The sequence below is a fragment of the Melanostigma gelatinosum genome, assembly GCF_949748355.1.
Source record: "Melanostigma gelatinosum genome assembly, chromosome: 4".
In the NCBI taxonomy this organism is placed as follows: domain Eukaryota; kingdom Metazoa; phylum Chordata; class Actinopteri; order Perciformes; family Zoarcidae; genus Melanostigma; species Melanostigma gelatinosum.
The window spans coordinates 1,708,300-1,725,404 of record NC_136637.1 but is presented as its reverse complement, the minus strand read 5'-3'; the positions used below and the strand labels follow the sequence as shown (position 1 = coordinate 1,725,404).

General features: G+C 43.2%; 1 protein-coding gene across 1 annotated transcript in view; it reads left to right on the top strand.

The window, feature by feature from the left end:
* Positions 1 to 17,105, top strand: part of LOC306776223 (cadherin-2-like) — a 111,398-nt gene that overhangs the window by 55,502 nt on the left and 38,791 nt on the right. The window contains exons 5-10 of the mRNA XM_079266842.1: positions 989 to 1,144; positions 4,739 to 4,883; positions 4,968 to 5,140; positions 9,928 to 10,065; positions 10,910 to 11,095; positions 11,971 to 12,224. Coding sequence (XP_079122968.1) covers positions 989 to 1,144; positions 4,739 to 4,883; positions 4,968 to 5,140; positions 9,928 to 10,065; positions 10,910 to 11,095; positions 11,971 to 12,224 — 1,052 coding nt within the window. The remainder of the gene's footprint in view (positions 1 to 988; positions 1,145 to 4,738; positions 4,884 to 4,967; positions 5,141 to 9,927; positions 10,066 to 10,909; positions 11,096 to 11,970; positions 12,225 to 17,105) is intronic.

The following is a 17,105-nucleotide window of genomic DNA, read 5'->3' as shown; positions in this document are numbered from 1 at the left end:
AAAATGTGAATGTTAAAGGGTCATATACATTTTATTTCATGCTGTGTTTGTATCAGTGTATTCAGTTAGAAAAGCTTACTGTAAAAAGTTACATTTGCACAGTTGTTTACAATGGAAGGCTACTATTTAATGCCATTTAATGTTATGTTTAATTTAATTTTATATTTAAATGATTCAGGCAAACAAAAGAGTGACCAAATACTTTTTGTATACTACAGGCACCTTTCTACAATGTTCAGGTTTTGTTTGCACTTTATTTTTATCAACCTACTTGGGAAAATCATCACAAAATAAAAGAAAAAATTGTTTTCAACAGCTTCTGTCATCTGCAAAAAATTTTGGGGGAAAAAAATCGATTTAAATCGTGAATCGGATTTTTTGTAAAAAAATCGGAGATTTTTTTTTTAGGCCATATCGCCCAGCCCTAACACGAGTACAGGGATACTATGAGGAGCACATAGACCATCCTTCAGATAACACTGCTCTCTCTTCCAAGTGCATCACATGTTCCAGGTAAAAGGTGCCACGTCCATATCCGTCCTCTGTCTTTCTGCTTGTGTTTGTGTCGAGCCCTGTCTCCCCGGCGCTGCCTCTCTGGTCTCGGCTGCGAACACATGGACAGCGTGTGGAATATTAATGCTGCACCAGACCTCGCAGTTTATTTTTGACTTCAGCTCAAATCACATTTTCTGTAATCATGTTGCAGCAGCCTCGAGCCTCAGCGGGATGTTGCCTGTGCGACGTACGAGACACATCCAGGTCAACCTCTGAAAGATTAGTTTACCTTGTATATTATTGTATTCTTACCTTTTAAACAGGCAGCCGTGCTTACTGGGAGGAAGTATCCCCCAAAATACTCTGACAACAGTCGATGCAGCAGATGAAACGAAGAAGTGAAATATTGATTTTAAAACTTACTCTCCTACTTATTCATTGTTCCAGCTGGAAACTCATTTTAAATGCTGTTCCTCGCCCGTCTGTCCTTCAGATCCGCTCAGACCGGGATAACAACCGGATGCTGCGGTACAGCGTGACGGGCCCCGGGGCCGACCAGCCTCCGACCAGCATCTTCATCATCAACCCAATCTCGGGCCAGCTGTCCGTCACCAAGCCTCTGGACCGAGAGCACATCTCCAACTTCCATGTAAGACTCTTCACACCGTCACAGGTCACCGTTTCAGTCTGGGTTCATCTTTACTTACTGACAACTTCAACATGTCTTTTCTTCAGTTTTTCTAACGTGTGTCCAGCAGTGGCAGGCCGTGCATTTCATACCCGGGCCTTCACTGCTGTCCTGCAGCTGAAACATGTCCTCATGATGATGACGCCGCAGCTTAAATTGTGGGAAATATAATGTTTTCTGCGCTCACGTAGGAGACAACGGGCTGTGTGACCTCTGACCCCGGAACAAACAAAACAAAACAAAAAACAGCTGAGTTACAGCAAGTGTTCTGGGAGGCTACGCTAACTAGCTTAACGGGAAAACAACAGCGCAACAACATTCTGCTGCACACTGGAGGGCCATTCAGATATTAGATATAAAGAAACAAACACAGTTGACTTAAAGACAAACTCCATCCTCCTTTCTTTGTTGACGAAGAGTTTAATCCGGTTAAATCCCAACTCACTAATCCGTTTCTCCTCCTTCAGCCATTGAGTGTTAAAAGAACAAAGCAGGTAAAATAATAATGATCTACATCAAGCAACATGCTAAAAATGTTATCATTTCTTCCATATCTTTCAATTTGAACTCTCACTGCTCCGACTAAGCTCTGCTGGCTACTTTAAGTTTCATTTCACGATAGTCACGTGCTCGCCCACTGACCAATCACAGCACACGCTGCACCTCACTGCAGAGCTGCACCTGGAAACTGAGCTGCACGTAATGCTGATGTACTTGTAGGCCAGCTAGCAGCTCTGACACGTCAAAGAATACGCCCAACATGCCAAACTAAAGATCTGATTGGTTGAACAATATGACAATCAACAATATCGTCCCCATTCACTTAAAGTGCACATGGATTCACTTGTGAGTCTGCAGGCCTCTGGCTCTGTTCTACCTAGAGACACAGAGGTGAGATCTGATTGGATAAAAGCTCGACTTAAAACAAGCTGCACTGGAAGCAGAGCAACTGAGGAAGACAGGAGCTGTGCAATGAGAACATAAGATAATGGGAACAATATTTTTATAAATTATAATACATGTAGTGCATTTATGAACAGTCATTAAATGATAAAATAGATAACTTTGTGATTGTGTCTAGGCCAGCAGAGAAGGCCTTGAGGCCCTGACGGCCCACCACTGTGGACACCAAATGCGAAACAAACATTTTTGTGCGTGATTACAATGCAAAGACACATATTGGTTGAAATGTTTCAGCTTGAGATTCTCCTCCTATCGTCGCTGACCTCCTGACATTGTTGAATCAGAAATTGCTGGAAAAGAAATGCTCTAGAGCTCTACGATAGTTCCCCATATATGTGTATGGATGTATGCGTATGAACCATAGACTATGGTATGAACAATAATGTTGCTGCCATATTTATGCCTTATTTATTGATGAAGCAGCTGCAGCATAGCCTCGTACCGATAAATCCAAACTCCATTCAGAAGATGCTAACAGTCGTTTGCTTGTTGTCTTGGGTACAGACCTGACAAAGCATGAATACAGATCATGTAGTTCTGTAGTTATTTTGGCTTCCTTTTGATCGATTACTTGCAATTAAATCACAGCAGAATCTGTTTATTTGGGGTCCACAACATGTACAAAGCAGCAATAGTGGATATTTAGGCCATGGTTGATGAAATGTTGGTATCTAGCCGGAGGTAAGCCCCTCCTCCTCTCAGGCGTATCAAGCGTGAGTGATGCAAATAAACGCAAATCAAACTTTTCCTTAAAATGTTAAAAAAGTTGATCCTTGGTTGGTTCAACTAGGACTTTGAAACTGGATTGAAATCAGACAGAATGCGATGCAGCAGCGAGCGTAAGGCAGTGTAGTTCCTGTTTCACCTGCTCAGCCTGCCCCTCCCCCTCAGTCACATGTCATCCCCCCAAAGTGTTTGTCTTCCTCCTTGCTGTCACTCTCTGCTGGTTATGTTCTCCCTCATTCACAGACATGAAGAGGAACTTATTTTTGATAGACTGGTGTTTGCTCACTGTATGTACAGTCACAGAGACCTCTGAGAGCAGAGTCTCACCTTCTGATCTGTAGGGATGCACACACACACACACACACACACACACACACACACGACTCACGCGGGGGAGTGGCACTCTGGAGTCGCAGCGGGTGATTTGCATGAAGCTGCGTGATGAATATTCATGTGATTGGATGTCGTTGTCAGAGGCAGAGCAGGGAGCTGGGATGGTTATTCATGAGGGAGACCTTGGCTGTTGGAGAGCCTCATACTGATGCCACGTACGCTGTGAAGGAACGACTTATCGACGGCTGCAAGGCTGATCAATAGAGACATTCAGCATCTTTGACCGCCTTATGCTAAAGAAACACATTACACAAGCCTGCTGGTTTAAATACCAAAGACGATTCATAACAAAAAAAGAGTCTCGCTTTCCAAAGTGACATTATGTTCATTGAAGTTGTATAAAACGCTGGAATGTTGTGAGACATGTGTTCAACGCTCTGTACCGATTGTTCCTTCATCATTAGAATCCTCCAGTCTCAGATGAATTTAAAAGCTGAAGATTGCTTATATTCTGTTTTGTAGCGCTCATGCGAGGGCAGCTTGAAAAAGAGTCGGGAGCTCTTGAGGATGACGCACACGCTCTGAAGGGCTCCTGCATCCTAAACAGCAGCTAAATAAATACTTTTTACCCACAATCCACCATCCATTTGTTGGATGACCATCACATCTTGTGAAAATGTTCAAAGCCCACAGGGGATGAATCCTACTGAATGATCTTGCATTGGTGATCCCCTGACACCAGCAGGTCTCAATACTTTGGTTTATAACTTCATGCCATGGAAGTGAAGCCAAGAAAGGATTTAGAACTTTTGGTGTCATATGGAGTCAGAGACGCACCGTAGTGAGCGGGCGGTGGAGCCTCGGGAAGGTCAGCTGCTGAGATCTGACATCCCTAAACCCTCTTAGCTTCCTTGTACCAAGATATGATCTAACCTAAATGTATTTATGCCTGATAGTAATATGTGTCTGCAGTGTCCACATTGAGACACCAGCTCAAGCGACCGGACGTCACGTCCCCGTCTGGTGTGCGTTGCAGCCGTTCTCCCCCATCTGCTCAGACATTGCTCCATAAGTGGGTCGGTTTGCGATATGCATTGCCATCTTTGGCTTTCTTCACTTTTAACAGACCAAATTGAAAGCACACTTGGTCTCAACTCCATCCTCGAGTGTCTTGAACATCCATTTTTACAAGCTTTCTTTTTGCTGTCTCGCTGTTAGCATCGATCGCTAACATGCTGACGGCTGCGCACGGCAAGTTGTGAATGTGGATTGAAAACACAAAGTACATTTACACTCGTTGTCCAATGCGTCCCTGAACACAATCCGTCCACCTGTACTGTCATGTGGTCAAGCACATGATTGCAAACTGATTACCCAGAATGCATTTTAATGCGAGGGGTAAAGGGGGTCTCCGGGTCTACCACTGAAATCACATAATCCATCTCACTGAAAGGAATCTCTTCTCTGCACTAGTGATACCGCTTGACCAAACTGTTTAAAGCTGTGTGCGTGTGTGTGTGTGTGTGTGTACAGTTGCGAGCCCACGCGGTGGACCTAAATGGGAATCAGGTGGAGAACCCCATCGACATCGTCATCAACGTCATCGACCAGAACGACAACAGACCAGAGTTTACACACACCATCTTCAACGGCTCTGTACCGGAGGGATCTAAGCCTGGTAATCTCACACACACATGCTGCTTGTGGATTGAATCCCTCGTCACTGACATATCTGTGCTGACTCGCTGTGTTTCGCTTGCAGGATCCTTTGTGATGACGGTGACATCAGTGGATAAGGACGATCCTAAAACCTTTAATGGGATGCTGCGCTACAAGATCCTCTCCCAGAATCCCCAGAGCCCCTCCTCCAACATGTTCACCATTAACAACAAGACGGGTGACATCATCACCGTGGCAGCGGGCCTCGATCGGGAGGTGTGTGTGTGTGTGTGTGTGTGTTTGGGTGCACATCTTGTAAGGCTCATGTGTAAACCCACATGGAGCAGCTGCCTCTCAGCCTGTGAGTGTGTGCCCAGCCTGCAGTGTCTCCTGCAGTGGATCGACAGCTTGTGGCTTCTGTTCTTGCATCAGTAGATGCTACAGAATGTCCCGTCGTGCTGTTTGCATGCCAGCAACAGTTGTTTTGAAGGATTTTGTTCATCGGCTTGAAAATCCATGGAGTCTGCCTCTTACTTTTTGAAAGTTGTTTGTGTAAGTCTATTTAAATCTAATACATGTGAAACATTCTGACACATGATTAGAAATACGACAATGGTGTCTCTATATCATTAAACATGGCTCCACTAATCCTCACAGAATAATTCCTCCATCTTTTTGTATCAGTGCCTTCTGTAAGTAAGGTTTTATAAATAATTAAAAACCTTCCATTTTAGAAAAGGAAGCATTAAATTTACCCCGTGTTAAAGTCTTCTTACATGTAGAGAAGATTATTATATAACACTAAATGTATTTATTTTTGAGTGATGTCTTTATTCTGGTGTTGTGCACACACCATGCCCAGCCCAAACACCATCCTGTGTCTCCTCCCCTCCGCATAGAGCTCTCACTACAGTGATTCTGTCAGAGACTCTGCCTCTGTGACTGTAGTTCAGTGATTCTTTCAGACTCTGCCTCTGTGACTGTAGTTCAGTGGTTCTTTCAGAGACTCTGCCTCTGTGACTGTAGTTCAGTGGTTCTTTCAGAGACTCTACCTCTGTGACTGTAGTTCAGTGATTCTTTCAGAGACTCTGCCTCTGTGACTGTAGTTCAGTGGTTCTTTCAGAGACTCTACCTCTGTGACTGTAGTTCAGTGATTCTTTCAGAGACTCTACCTCTGTGACTGTAGTTCAGTGGTTCTTTCAGAGACTCTGCCTCTGTGACTGTAGTTCAGTGGTTCTTTCAGAGACTCTACCTCTGTGACTGTAGTTCAGTGGTTCTTTCAGAGACTCTGCCTCTGTGACTGTAGTTCAGTGGTTCTTTCAGAGACTCTACCTCTGTGACTGTAGTTCAGTGATTCTTTCAGAGACTCTACCTCTGTGACTGTAGTTCAGTGGTTCTTTCAGAGACTCTACCTCTGTGACTGTAGTTCAGTGATTCTTTCAGAGACTCTACCTCTGTGACTGTAGTTCAGTGGTTCTTTCAGAGACTCTACCTCTGTGACTGTAGTTCAGTGGTTCTTTCAGAGACTCTACCTCTGTGACTGTAGTTCAGTGGTTCTTTCAGAGACTCTGCCTCTGTGACTGTAGTTCAGTGGTTCTTTCAGAGACTCTGCCTCTGTGACTGTAGTTCAGTGATTCTTTCAGACTCTGCCTCTGTGACTGTAGTTCAGTGATTCTTTCAGAGACTCTGCCTCTGTGACTGTAGTTCAGTGGTTCTTTCAGAGACTCTACCTCTGTGACTGTAGTTCAGTGATTCTTTCAGAGACTCTACCTCTGTGACTGTAGTTCAGTGGTTCTTTCAGAGACTCTACCTCTGTGACTGTAGTTCAGTGATTCTTTCAGAGACTCTGCCTCTGTGACTGTAGTTCAGTGGTTCTTTCAGAGACTCTGCCTCTGTGACTGTAGTTCAGTGATTCTTTCAGACTCTGCCTCTGTGACTGTAGTTCAGTGATTCTTTCAGAGACTCTGCCTCTGTGACTGTAGTTCAGTGGTTCTTTCAGAGACTCTACCTCTGTGACTGTAGTTCAGTGGTTCTTTCAGAGACTACCTCTGTGACTGTAGTTCAGTGGTTCTTTCAGAGACTCTACCTCTGTGACTGTAGTTCAGTGATTCTTTCAGAGACTCTACCTCTGTGACTGTAGTTCAGTGGTTCTTTCAGAGACTCTACCTCTGTGACTGTAGTTCAGTGGTTCTTTCAGAGACTGCCTCTGTGACTGTAGTTCAGTGGTTCTTTCAGAGACTCTGCCTCTGTGACTGTAGTTCAGTGATTCTTTCAGAGACTCTACCTCTGTGACTGTAGTTCAGTGATTCTTTCAGAGACTCTACCTCTGTGACTGTAGTTCAGTGGTTCTTTCATAGACTCTACCTCTGTGACTGTAGTTCAGTGATTCTTTCAGAGACTCTACCTCTGTGACTGTAGTTCAGTGATTCTTTCAGACTCTGCCTCTGTGACTGTAGTTCAGTGGTTCTTTCAGAGACTCTGCCTCTGTGACTGTAGTTCACTGGTTCTTTCAGGGACTCTACCTCTGTGACTGTAGTTCAGTGGTTCTTTCAGAGACTCTACCTCTGTGACTGTAGTTCAGTGATTCTTTCAGAGACTCTACCTCTGTGACTGTAGTTCAGTGATTCTTTCAGACTCTGCCTCTGTGACTGTAGTTCAGTGGTTCTTTCAGAGACTCTGCCTCTGTGACTGTAGTTCAGTGGTTCTTTCAGGGACTCTACCTCTGTGACTGTAGTTCAGTGGTTCTTTCAGAGACTCTACCTCTGTGACTGTAGTTCAGTGATTCTTTCAGAGACTCTACCTCTGTGACTGTAGTTCAGTGATTCTTTCAGACTCTGCCTCTGTGACTGTAGTTCAGTGGTTCTTTCAGAGACTCTACCTCTGTGACTGTAGTTCAGTGATTCTTTCAGACTCTGCCTCTGTGACTGTAGTTCAGTGGTTCTTTCAGAGACTCTACCTCTGTGACTGTAGTTCAGTGGTTCTTTCAGAGACTCTGCCTCTGTGACTGTAGTTCAGTGATTCTTTCAGAGACTCTGCCTCTGTGACTGTAGTTCAGTGATTCTTTCAGACTCTACCTCTGTGACTGTAGTTCAGTGATTCTTTCAGAGACTCTACCTCTGTGACTGTAGTTCAGTGATTCTTTCAGACTCTGCCTCTGTGACTGTAGTTCAGTGGTTCTTTCAGAGACTCTACCTCTGTGACTGTAGTTCAGTGATTCTTTCAGACTCTGCCTCTGTGACTGTAGTTCAGTGGTTCTTTCAGAGACTCTGCCTCTGTGACTGTAGTTCAGTGATTCTTTCAGACTCTGCCTCTGTGACTGTAGTTCAGTGATTCTTTCAGAGACTCTGCCTCTGTGACTGTAGTTCAGTGGTTCTTTCAGAGACTCTACCTCTGTGACTGTAGTTCAGTGGTTCTTTCAGAGACTCTGCCTCTGTGACTGTAGTTCAGTGGTTCTTTCAGAGAATCTACCTCTGTGACTGTAGTTCAGTGATTCTTTCAGAGACTCTACCTCTGTGACTGTAGTTCAGTGATTCTTCCAGACTCTGCCTCTGTGACTGTAGTTCAGTGATTCTTTCAGAGACTCTACCTCTGTGACTGTAGTTCAGTGATTCTTTCAGACTCTGCCTCTGTGACTGTAGTTCAGTGGTTCTTTCAGAGACTCTACCTCTGTGACTGTAGTTCAGTGATTCTTTCAGAGACTCTACCTCTGTGACTGTAGTTCAGTGGTTCTTTCAGAGACTCTGCCTCTGTGACTGTAGTTCAGTGGTTCTTTCAGAGACTCTACCTCTGTGACTGTAGTTCAGTGATTCTTTCAGAGACTCTGCCTCTGTGACTGTAGTTCAGTGGTTCTTTCAGGGACTCTACCTCTGTGACTGTAGTTCAGTGGTTCTTTCAGAGACTCTACCTCTGTGACTGTAGTTCAGTGATTCTTTCAGAGACTCTACCTCTGTGACTGTAGTTCAGTGATTCTTTCAGAGTCTGCCTCTGTGACTGTAGTTCAGTGGTTCTTTCAGAGACTCTGCCTCTGTGACTGTAGTTCAGTGGTTCTTTCAGGGACTCTACCTCTGTGACTGTAGTTCAGTGGTTCTTTAAGAGACTCTACCTCTGTGACTGTAGTTCAGTGATTCTTTCAGAGACTCTACCTCTGTGACTGTAGTTCAGTGATTCTTTCAGACTCTGCCTCTGTGACTGTAGTTCAGTGGTTCTTTCAGAGACTCTACCTCTGTGACTGTAGTTCAGTGATTCTTTCAGACTCTGCCTCTGTGACTGTAGTTCAGTGGTTCTTTCAGAGACTCTACCTCTGTGACTGTAGTTCAGTGGTTCTTTCAGAGACTCTGCCTCTGTGACTGTAGTTCAGTGGTTCTTTCAGAGACTCTGCCTCTGTGACTGTAGTTCAGTGATTCTTTCAGACTCTGCCTCTGTGACTGTAGTTCAGTGATTCTTTCAGAGACTCTGCCTCTGTGACTGTAGTTCAGTGATTCTTTCAGACTCTGCCTCTGTGACTGTAGTTCAGTGATTCTTTCAGAGACTCTGCCTCTGTGACTGTAGTTCAGTGGTTCTTTCAGAGACTCTACCTCTGTGACTGTAGTTCAGTGGTTCTTTCAGAGACTCTGCCTCTGTGACTGTAGTTCAGTGGTTCTTTCAGAGACTCTACCTCTGTGACTGTAGTTGACACCACGTGTCAGCGGACCATGTTTCTGTGCATGAGGAGCAGTTTGGTCCTCATGCAGAGAGTCACAGAGTAACCTGTTCTGGAACATGCATGACAAATCCTTCATATTAAGCAGAGATTTCAAACCCTTAGCCCATGGATGGCCAAATGAAATCTCTTTTAATAAAAGTAAAGTCTTGAAAATATCTGTTAGCTGTAACAGTGATTAACTCTGTGAACACTGTAGTTAAGCAGACCTGCTGGTGGCTCAGTCATCAGCTGTGATGGGGCTTTGACTCAAAGACATTCGACTTCTGTCAAACCTCTTTAATTACATCGATTTATGCTCCAATATTCAAACTAGTTTGAAGTATTGGGTCAGCTGCTGACTCCCTTTGTTCTCTGTTTCCAGAAAGTCACCCAGTACACGCTGATCATCCAGGCGACGGACATGGAGGGGAACCCGACCTACGGCCTGTCCAACACGGCCACCACTGTGGTCAGGATCACCGACGTCAACGACAACCCGCCTGAATTCACCACCGACACAGTAGGTCCGCACGCACACACACGCACACACACACACACACACGCATACACACACGCACACACACACGCATACACACACGCACACACACACACGCACACGCACACACACACACATGCACACACACACACACGCACACACACATGCACACACACACACGCACACACGCATACACACACGCACACGCACGCATACACACACGCACACGCATACACACACACACGCACACGCATACACACACACACACACACATGCACACACACGCACGCCCGCACGCACACACGCATACACACATACAGGCACACAGGCATACACACACACACAGGCACGCACACACACGCATACACACACACACAGGCACGCACACACACACAGGCACACATGCACGCGCACACACACAGGCACACACACACACACACACGCGCGCACACACACAGGCACACACACACACACACAGAGGGAGTGTCATGGCTCCGAAACAGCCAAAGGGGGGCGCGAGGTGCTGTTCTCCTAAACGGCACTGATGCTTTGATTGGCTGAGACAGACGGAGAAAGAGTGAAAAGCCGATGAAGCGACCAACATGTTTATGTTGGACAGGAAGAAGCAGTGTTTGTGGGAAACATGGTCTTTATTCTGGGGAACTTGTTTGTGGACTTGTTTGTTGATAAGAAAAGATAATCTTATTCCAGCAGCAGAGTGGTGCAAACAAGAGACATCCGTAGAAAAACAAGATCACAACAAGCATCATGAAGAGGTTCTCACACAGTAAAGGTGGAATAAATCGAATGTATTCCTGGTTCCTGTCAATGTGACACATTGGTGTCTGCCTTCTTGTCCGCTTTGCAGTTCTTCGGGGAGGTCCATGAGAACAGGGTGAATGTGATCGTGGCGAACCTGACTGTGACGGATAAAGACCAGCCCCACACTTCAGCCTGGAGCGCCGTGTACCGCATCATCGCCGGAGACCCCACCGGACGCTTCTCCATCCCCACCGACCACACCACCAACGAAGGCCTGCTCACTGTGGTCAAGGTGGGATCTGCTCTCCTTGACCACACACACACACACACACACACACACAGAAATGCACAAATATCACCTCGGATGTTGGCATCTCACTGGCTCCCTCGACTGGAAGCCAGTGAGATTTTTCCATTGGATTTAGGTTTACTGCAGAAAATGATGTGAAGCAATCTGTGGCAAAACAAGTTACCGATACTGATGTGTGTTGTGGAGATGCCCACAGACTGTAGATGTAACCGGCGAAAAGCCATAAACCAACCTCCACTATAGAGAGGAGGGATTGTAAATAAACTGTCAACTCATATCTCATATTCATGGACTTCATGGATTTATTACCTTTGTACAAGAAAGAAACTAGTCAATTATTAAATGCATTATAAAGAAACAAAGGTTGAATATACTGTAAAAAAATTAGATTTGGCTGCAAAATATTTCCTCAAAGGAAGACTTTTAAGACCTCCTGTTTCTAAAGTGGATGAGCCTTCTTTGTATAATCCCTACACCTGCAAACGTTATTTCAGGCATCTAACCAAAACACATTCAAAATATGTTTGAATATGTCTTTGTAAGAAATGATGGGATCGGTACTCGGTACCGGCCGATACTCCAGCTCAGGGGTTCCTTCGGGATTGGTATCTGATGGTATTGGAACAAATCTAGTTTTATCCCGCTCATGTTTGTCTTTTTCTTCATTTTATACGTCCTACTCATCGTAGCTCTATCTTACCATATGGAAGCGCAAACTATATTTTTATCATTTGTAAAGGATTTTAGACTCCTAAACACATTCAGCATGACTCCTTCCTAAGGTGACCCATTTAGATTGTGTTGGACCTCCAGTGTATTGCATCACTATCATCCTATCCCACCCTTCTTCTGTCCAGCCCATCGATTTTGAGCTGACCCGTTCCTTCATGCTGACGGTGGAGGCAGAGAACGAGGTTCCACTGGCCCGTGGAATCCACCTGCCTCGGCAGTCCACGGCGACTGTCTCCGTTCGGATCCTGGATGTCAACGAGAGTCCAGAGTTCAGCCCCAATCCCAAGTCCATCAAACTGGAGGAGAGTCTGCCTGCGGGGTCACTGCTCACCACCTTCACTGCCCAGGACCCCGACCGTTTCTTGAGACAAACTGTCCGGTAAGAACACACCAGCTGGAAGCCGAGACTGTAGAGGCTTTCCTCTTAGTATGTTATGAAACACGTGTATAATTCAAATGATTGAACTAAAGGTTGAGCAGGTTTGAATAGTGTTGAATATATCTTTCACTGTGTTCTGATAAGAAGAACCTTTGAATATCTGTATGCCTTTTCATTTTCTAATTTAGCCTTGCATTTATTAGAATTCATTCTGAAGTCACTGTAAAGGTACGACTGAAATGAAATTAGCTTATTACTATGCGTTTAATGCAACCTAGGACTCTGTTACAATATTGTTTAATCCAGTGGTTCTCAACTGGTCTGGCTGCGGGACCCACCATCACCCCTTAATGACAAGCCGAGACCCACCACCCAAATTATTTATAGATATATATATATGTATATATGTATGTGTATGTATGTGTGTGTGTGTGTATATATATAAATATATATGTGTATATATATGTATATATATACATATATACACATACATACATATATACATATATACATACATATATACATATATATGTATGTATATATGTATATATGTATGTATGTGTATATATATGTATATATATGTGTATATATATGTATATATATACATATATATATACATACATATGTATGTATATATATACATATATATATATATATACATATGTATGTATGTATATATGTATGTATATATGTATGTATGTGTCTATATGTATATATATGTGTATATATATATATGTATATATGTATGTATATGTATATGATACACATATATATATACATATAGATATAAAAATACATATATATATACATATATATATATACATATATATATTTACATATATGTATATATATATACACATATATATATATATATATACACACATATATATATGTATGTATGTATATGTATGTAGGTCATATATACATATATACGTATATATGTATATGTATATATGTATATATATGTATATGTATATATGTATATATGTATATGTATATATGTATATATGTATATATGTATATGTATATACGTATATACGTATATATATATATGTATATATATACGTATATATACATACGTATATATATATATATATATATATATATATATATATGTATATTAGGGGTGTAACGGATTACAATCTCACGGTTCGGTTCGGATCATTTTTCGGATCAACAAAGAAAAGGGGAGGAGACAAATATAATATTGCTTTACATTTATTTATTAAAGAACTTCAAGAACACTTAAAGCAAAGCACTTTGGGCTATAGTCTTACATGAAAACAAAAATATTGAAGATGTCCAATTTGAAACTAAATGAAATAAATAAATAAAAACAATACATTCAAGAATTCTGTTAAGTTTAAGTGCAACATGAGGTATGTTGATATCCTCGTCCTTTCATCAATACTGAAAGAAAGAAACAGCCAGTGAGCTAGCTTCCACTGTTTACACTGAACTGAACTGCTCAGCAACAACTTGGGTCTGTGTTTACTTCCTGTCAGGTCATTCAAATACACAATAATGTTTACCATTATGCTGCGTTCACACCGGTCGCGTTAATTTTTTGACGCGCGTCGAGATTACATACAAAGTCTATGCACAGACGCGATGAGACTGGCGCGCCGCGATTTTGCGATGGCGCGTTGGACGCGTTATTGCAGTGCGGTGGACGCGGTGGACGCGTTGGACGCCGCAAAATCGCCAACGCGCGAGTTGAAATTTTTCAACTTCAGCGAAATAATCGCGTGACGCTGTGGCGCGATAGCCTATCAGCGTTGAGTTGCTCCCCCCGTCATCACTGGCTTCCTGCCGTTGTTGAATCAGGAAATAAATCCTGTAGCCGTCTGTGTTCACCCAGAGCTCTACGATACCTCATATCAACAGAGACCGGACCAAAGTATGTGTATGCATGTGTGTATGTGTGTAAACCATACGGTACAAACAATGAATAGACGCTGCCGTATTTACGTCTACGTGACGTTATTGAGTGCTGGTGGAGCTGCTACGATGTTAGCATAGCCTAGCACCGATCCATCAGAGCTCCATTGAGAAGACCAGTAACCTACAAATCGGCATCATTACGTAGTTATTTCGGAGTCCCTTTTTGTCGGAGAAGACAAGTACAAATCGGCATCATTATGTAGTTATTTCGGAGTCCCTTTTTGTCGGTTTATTGCCGTTGAATCACAGCCAAATCAGTTTATTTTGTGTTCCTACAGCTGTAGTAAACAGCGACCGGTGGCTTGCTAGACAGTGAATACAGCTCGATACAATCCACGGAGCTCCTCTGAACAATATTATGAACCAGACATGACGGCGTTTGGCATTCCGATGTTTGAGGGACTTCCACAACACGTACAAAACACGTACAAACACGTCCTTATTCCTTTCACGGTTGACAGCGGAAAGAAATGGCGGCCAGGTGAACGGCTTCCAGGACGATAAACCACGCCCCCTCTCCGGCGCTATGAGATTTTGCGGCGTTTGGTGTGAACACGACCGGCGGCGCGTTGGACGCGATTGTGCAGTGCGTCAAAAAATCAATGCAACCGGTGTGAACGCAGCATTACTGTGACATTATTTTCAAAAAGATGAGAATATCTCCATTGTCTGGGGAGAGGGTCGACCTTTCTGTGGTGACTGGAATATTATTGGGCCTGTCTAGCTTCACTCTGATGCTTCTGTCAGCACCTGCCCCAGGTGTGTGTCTGTGTGACTCTCACAGAGGGGGCGTGTCTACAGCGCCTGCCCCAGGTGTGTGTCTGTGTGACGCTCACAGAGGGGGCGTGTCTACAGCACCTGCCCCAGGTGTGTGTGTCTGTGTGACTCTCACAGAGGGGGCGTGTCTACAGCGCCGGACTAAGAATCACTCCGCCGTGGTGAAAGCGGTCTCTACAGTCTTTTCCTTCTCATAGAGGTCTGGAACAGCTTCACACTGAAGTGGGTGCGTGAGTGGATTTCGTAGCGTGGCTCAAGCATTTTAACCAGATTTAGAAATCCTTTGTTTTCTACACCGGAGTGTCCCCGTCGCTGACAGACGGGATGGTGTCTCTTCATATGTGTGGACATGCCGATGTTTTGCCGTTGTCGTGTGTCTCTCTTTAAATAACGCCTACATACCGTAACGCTTTGTCCACCACCCTCATCCGTCATTATACGTTACAGGGAAGACAAAATGTTCCCAAACTTGCGACTTAAATGACGCCGCGGCTTCTGACGTTCCTCCGCTCGCCATGATGTCACCGTTAAATGCTTCTAAGCTGCTCCGTTCACTGAACACACTCCTGCTTCATATCTGTTCACTGACACTCTGCATTGATATTCGGGGACTTGTTACTTGAAAAGGAACAGCAGCAGTAGAACTTCATTACACACTATGATGATTACACTGTAAAAAATAAATTTAAAATAAGACTATTGATCCGTGGTTCACGAGTGATCCGAACCCTGAGGGCTGATCCGAACGGATCACGAATCGATCCGTGATCCGTGACACCACTAATGTATATGTATATATATATATGTATGTGTATGTATATATATAATTTGGGTATATCTATATTCAAGAAGTCTAGTAGTAGTAACGTCTCTGTGTAGTAAACAACTGTCAAATCAAATAAAGAAAGTACACATCAATTATATTTTAGCAAATATTATTCTCATTTTTCAAATTTAACTGGATGGATTATAAATACATGAATACATGTTCTTCTCATTTCAAGTAAAATAACGACTGGATTAAAAAATAAATTACGCAACGAAATTCAATTTAGAAAACTTATTTTCACTGAATTGTCCTGCAGCTTTAAATTCAGTTCATTCAGGGTGAAGTGAAAAAGCCACAATATTATATTTTTCTCATCTTCCAAAAAGAGAAATTAGTGTTTGAAGAATTCACCTCTATGAGTCTATCCAGTCAGAGTCTAATGACTCTGGTCTCTCTGGACATTTCTCTCTTTTGGAGATCGTCCTATGATTTGACTTTCACAACCCACACCTCAACAGTCCTGCTCTGTCTCTGTATCCTCGTCTCTCCCCGTGTGTCACGGTGTGTGTACATCTCACTGAGTCAGGAAAATTGTCAGAATACTCATATATATTCACGTGATGTGATTCACAACGCATTGGTCGTGTTTTTCCTGCACCGCTGAACAAGTCCCGTAAATGCTGGAATAATTCCGCTGCATAAAAAAAATGGCCTTCAAAATAAAATCTGAATTTCTTTTTTTTTTTTTTTTTTCTTCTTTTTTTTTTGTCAGGCAAAGGCCCGCGACCCACTGAAAACGGGTCCGCGACCCACTTTTGGGTCGCGACCCACCAGTTGAGAATCACTGGTTTAATCTATTCATACAGTGCACGTCTTCATGTAGCTGGAACGCTGTGATTAGATGAAAGGTAGAATTAGCATAAAGCCATTCTCTGTGACTGTTGGAGGTGTCATAGCCTGTTCTTGACTTCCTCGTTTGGGAACATTCGCTAACACGACAACAGGAACAATTAGTGGAGCGACCAACAAGCCTCTTCAATATCTTGACTCAGTGCTAACATTTGTTAGTATGTCACGAAAAAAAGGTCTTTTATGGATGAATGGATGGAATCACAAAAGTAATTTGGTAAATTGGAGGTTAAAGTTTCTGAGCTAACTGTTTACTGAGTTATAAGTATATTGTCTCTAAATGCTCTGCTGTCACATCCACTTTACTCATCATCATTTCAAGTGCTCTTTGGATAAAAACTATTTGAGAACATCATTTGTTTTGCCTAGAATATCATCAGTGACAAAGACACCTTAATGACCCCTGTAGGGCTTAAATTGCTATTTACTATTAAGTAAACAAATGATAAAAATGTGACAAATACCTCTTCCAAGTATGGTTT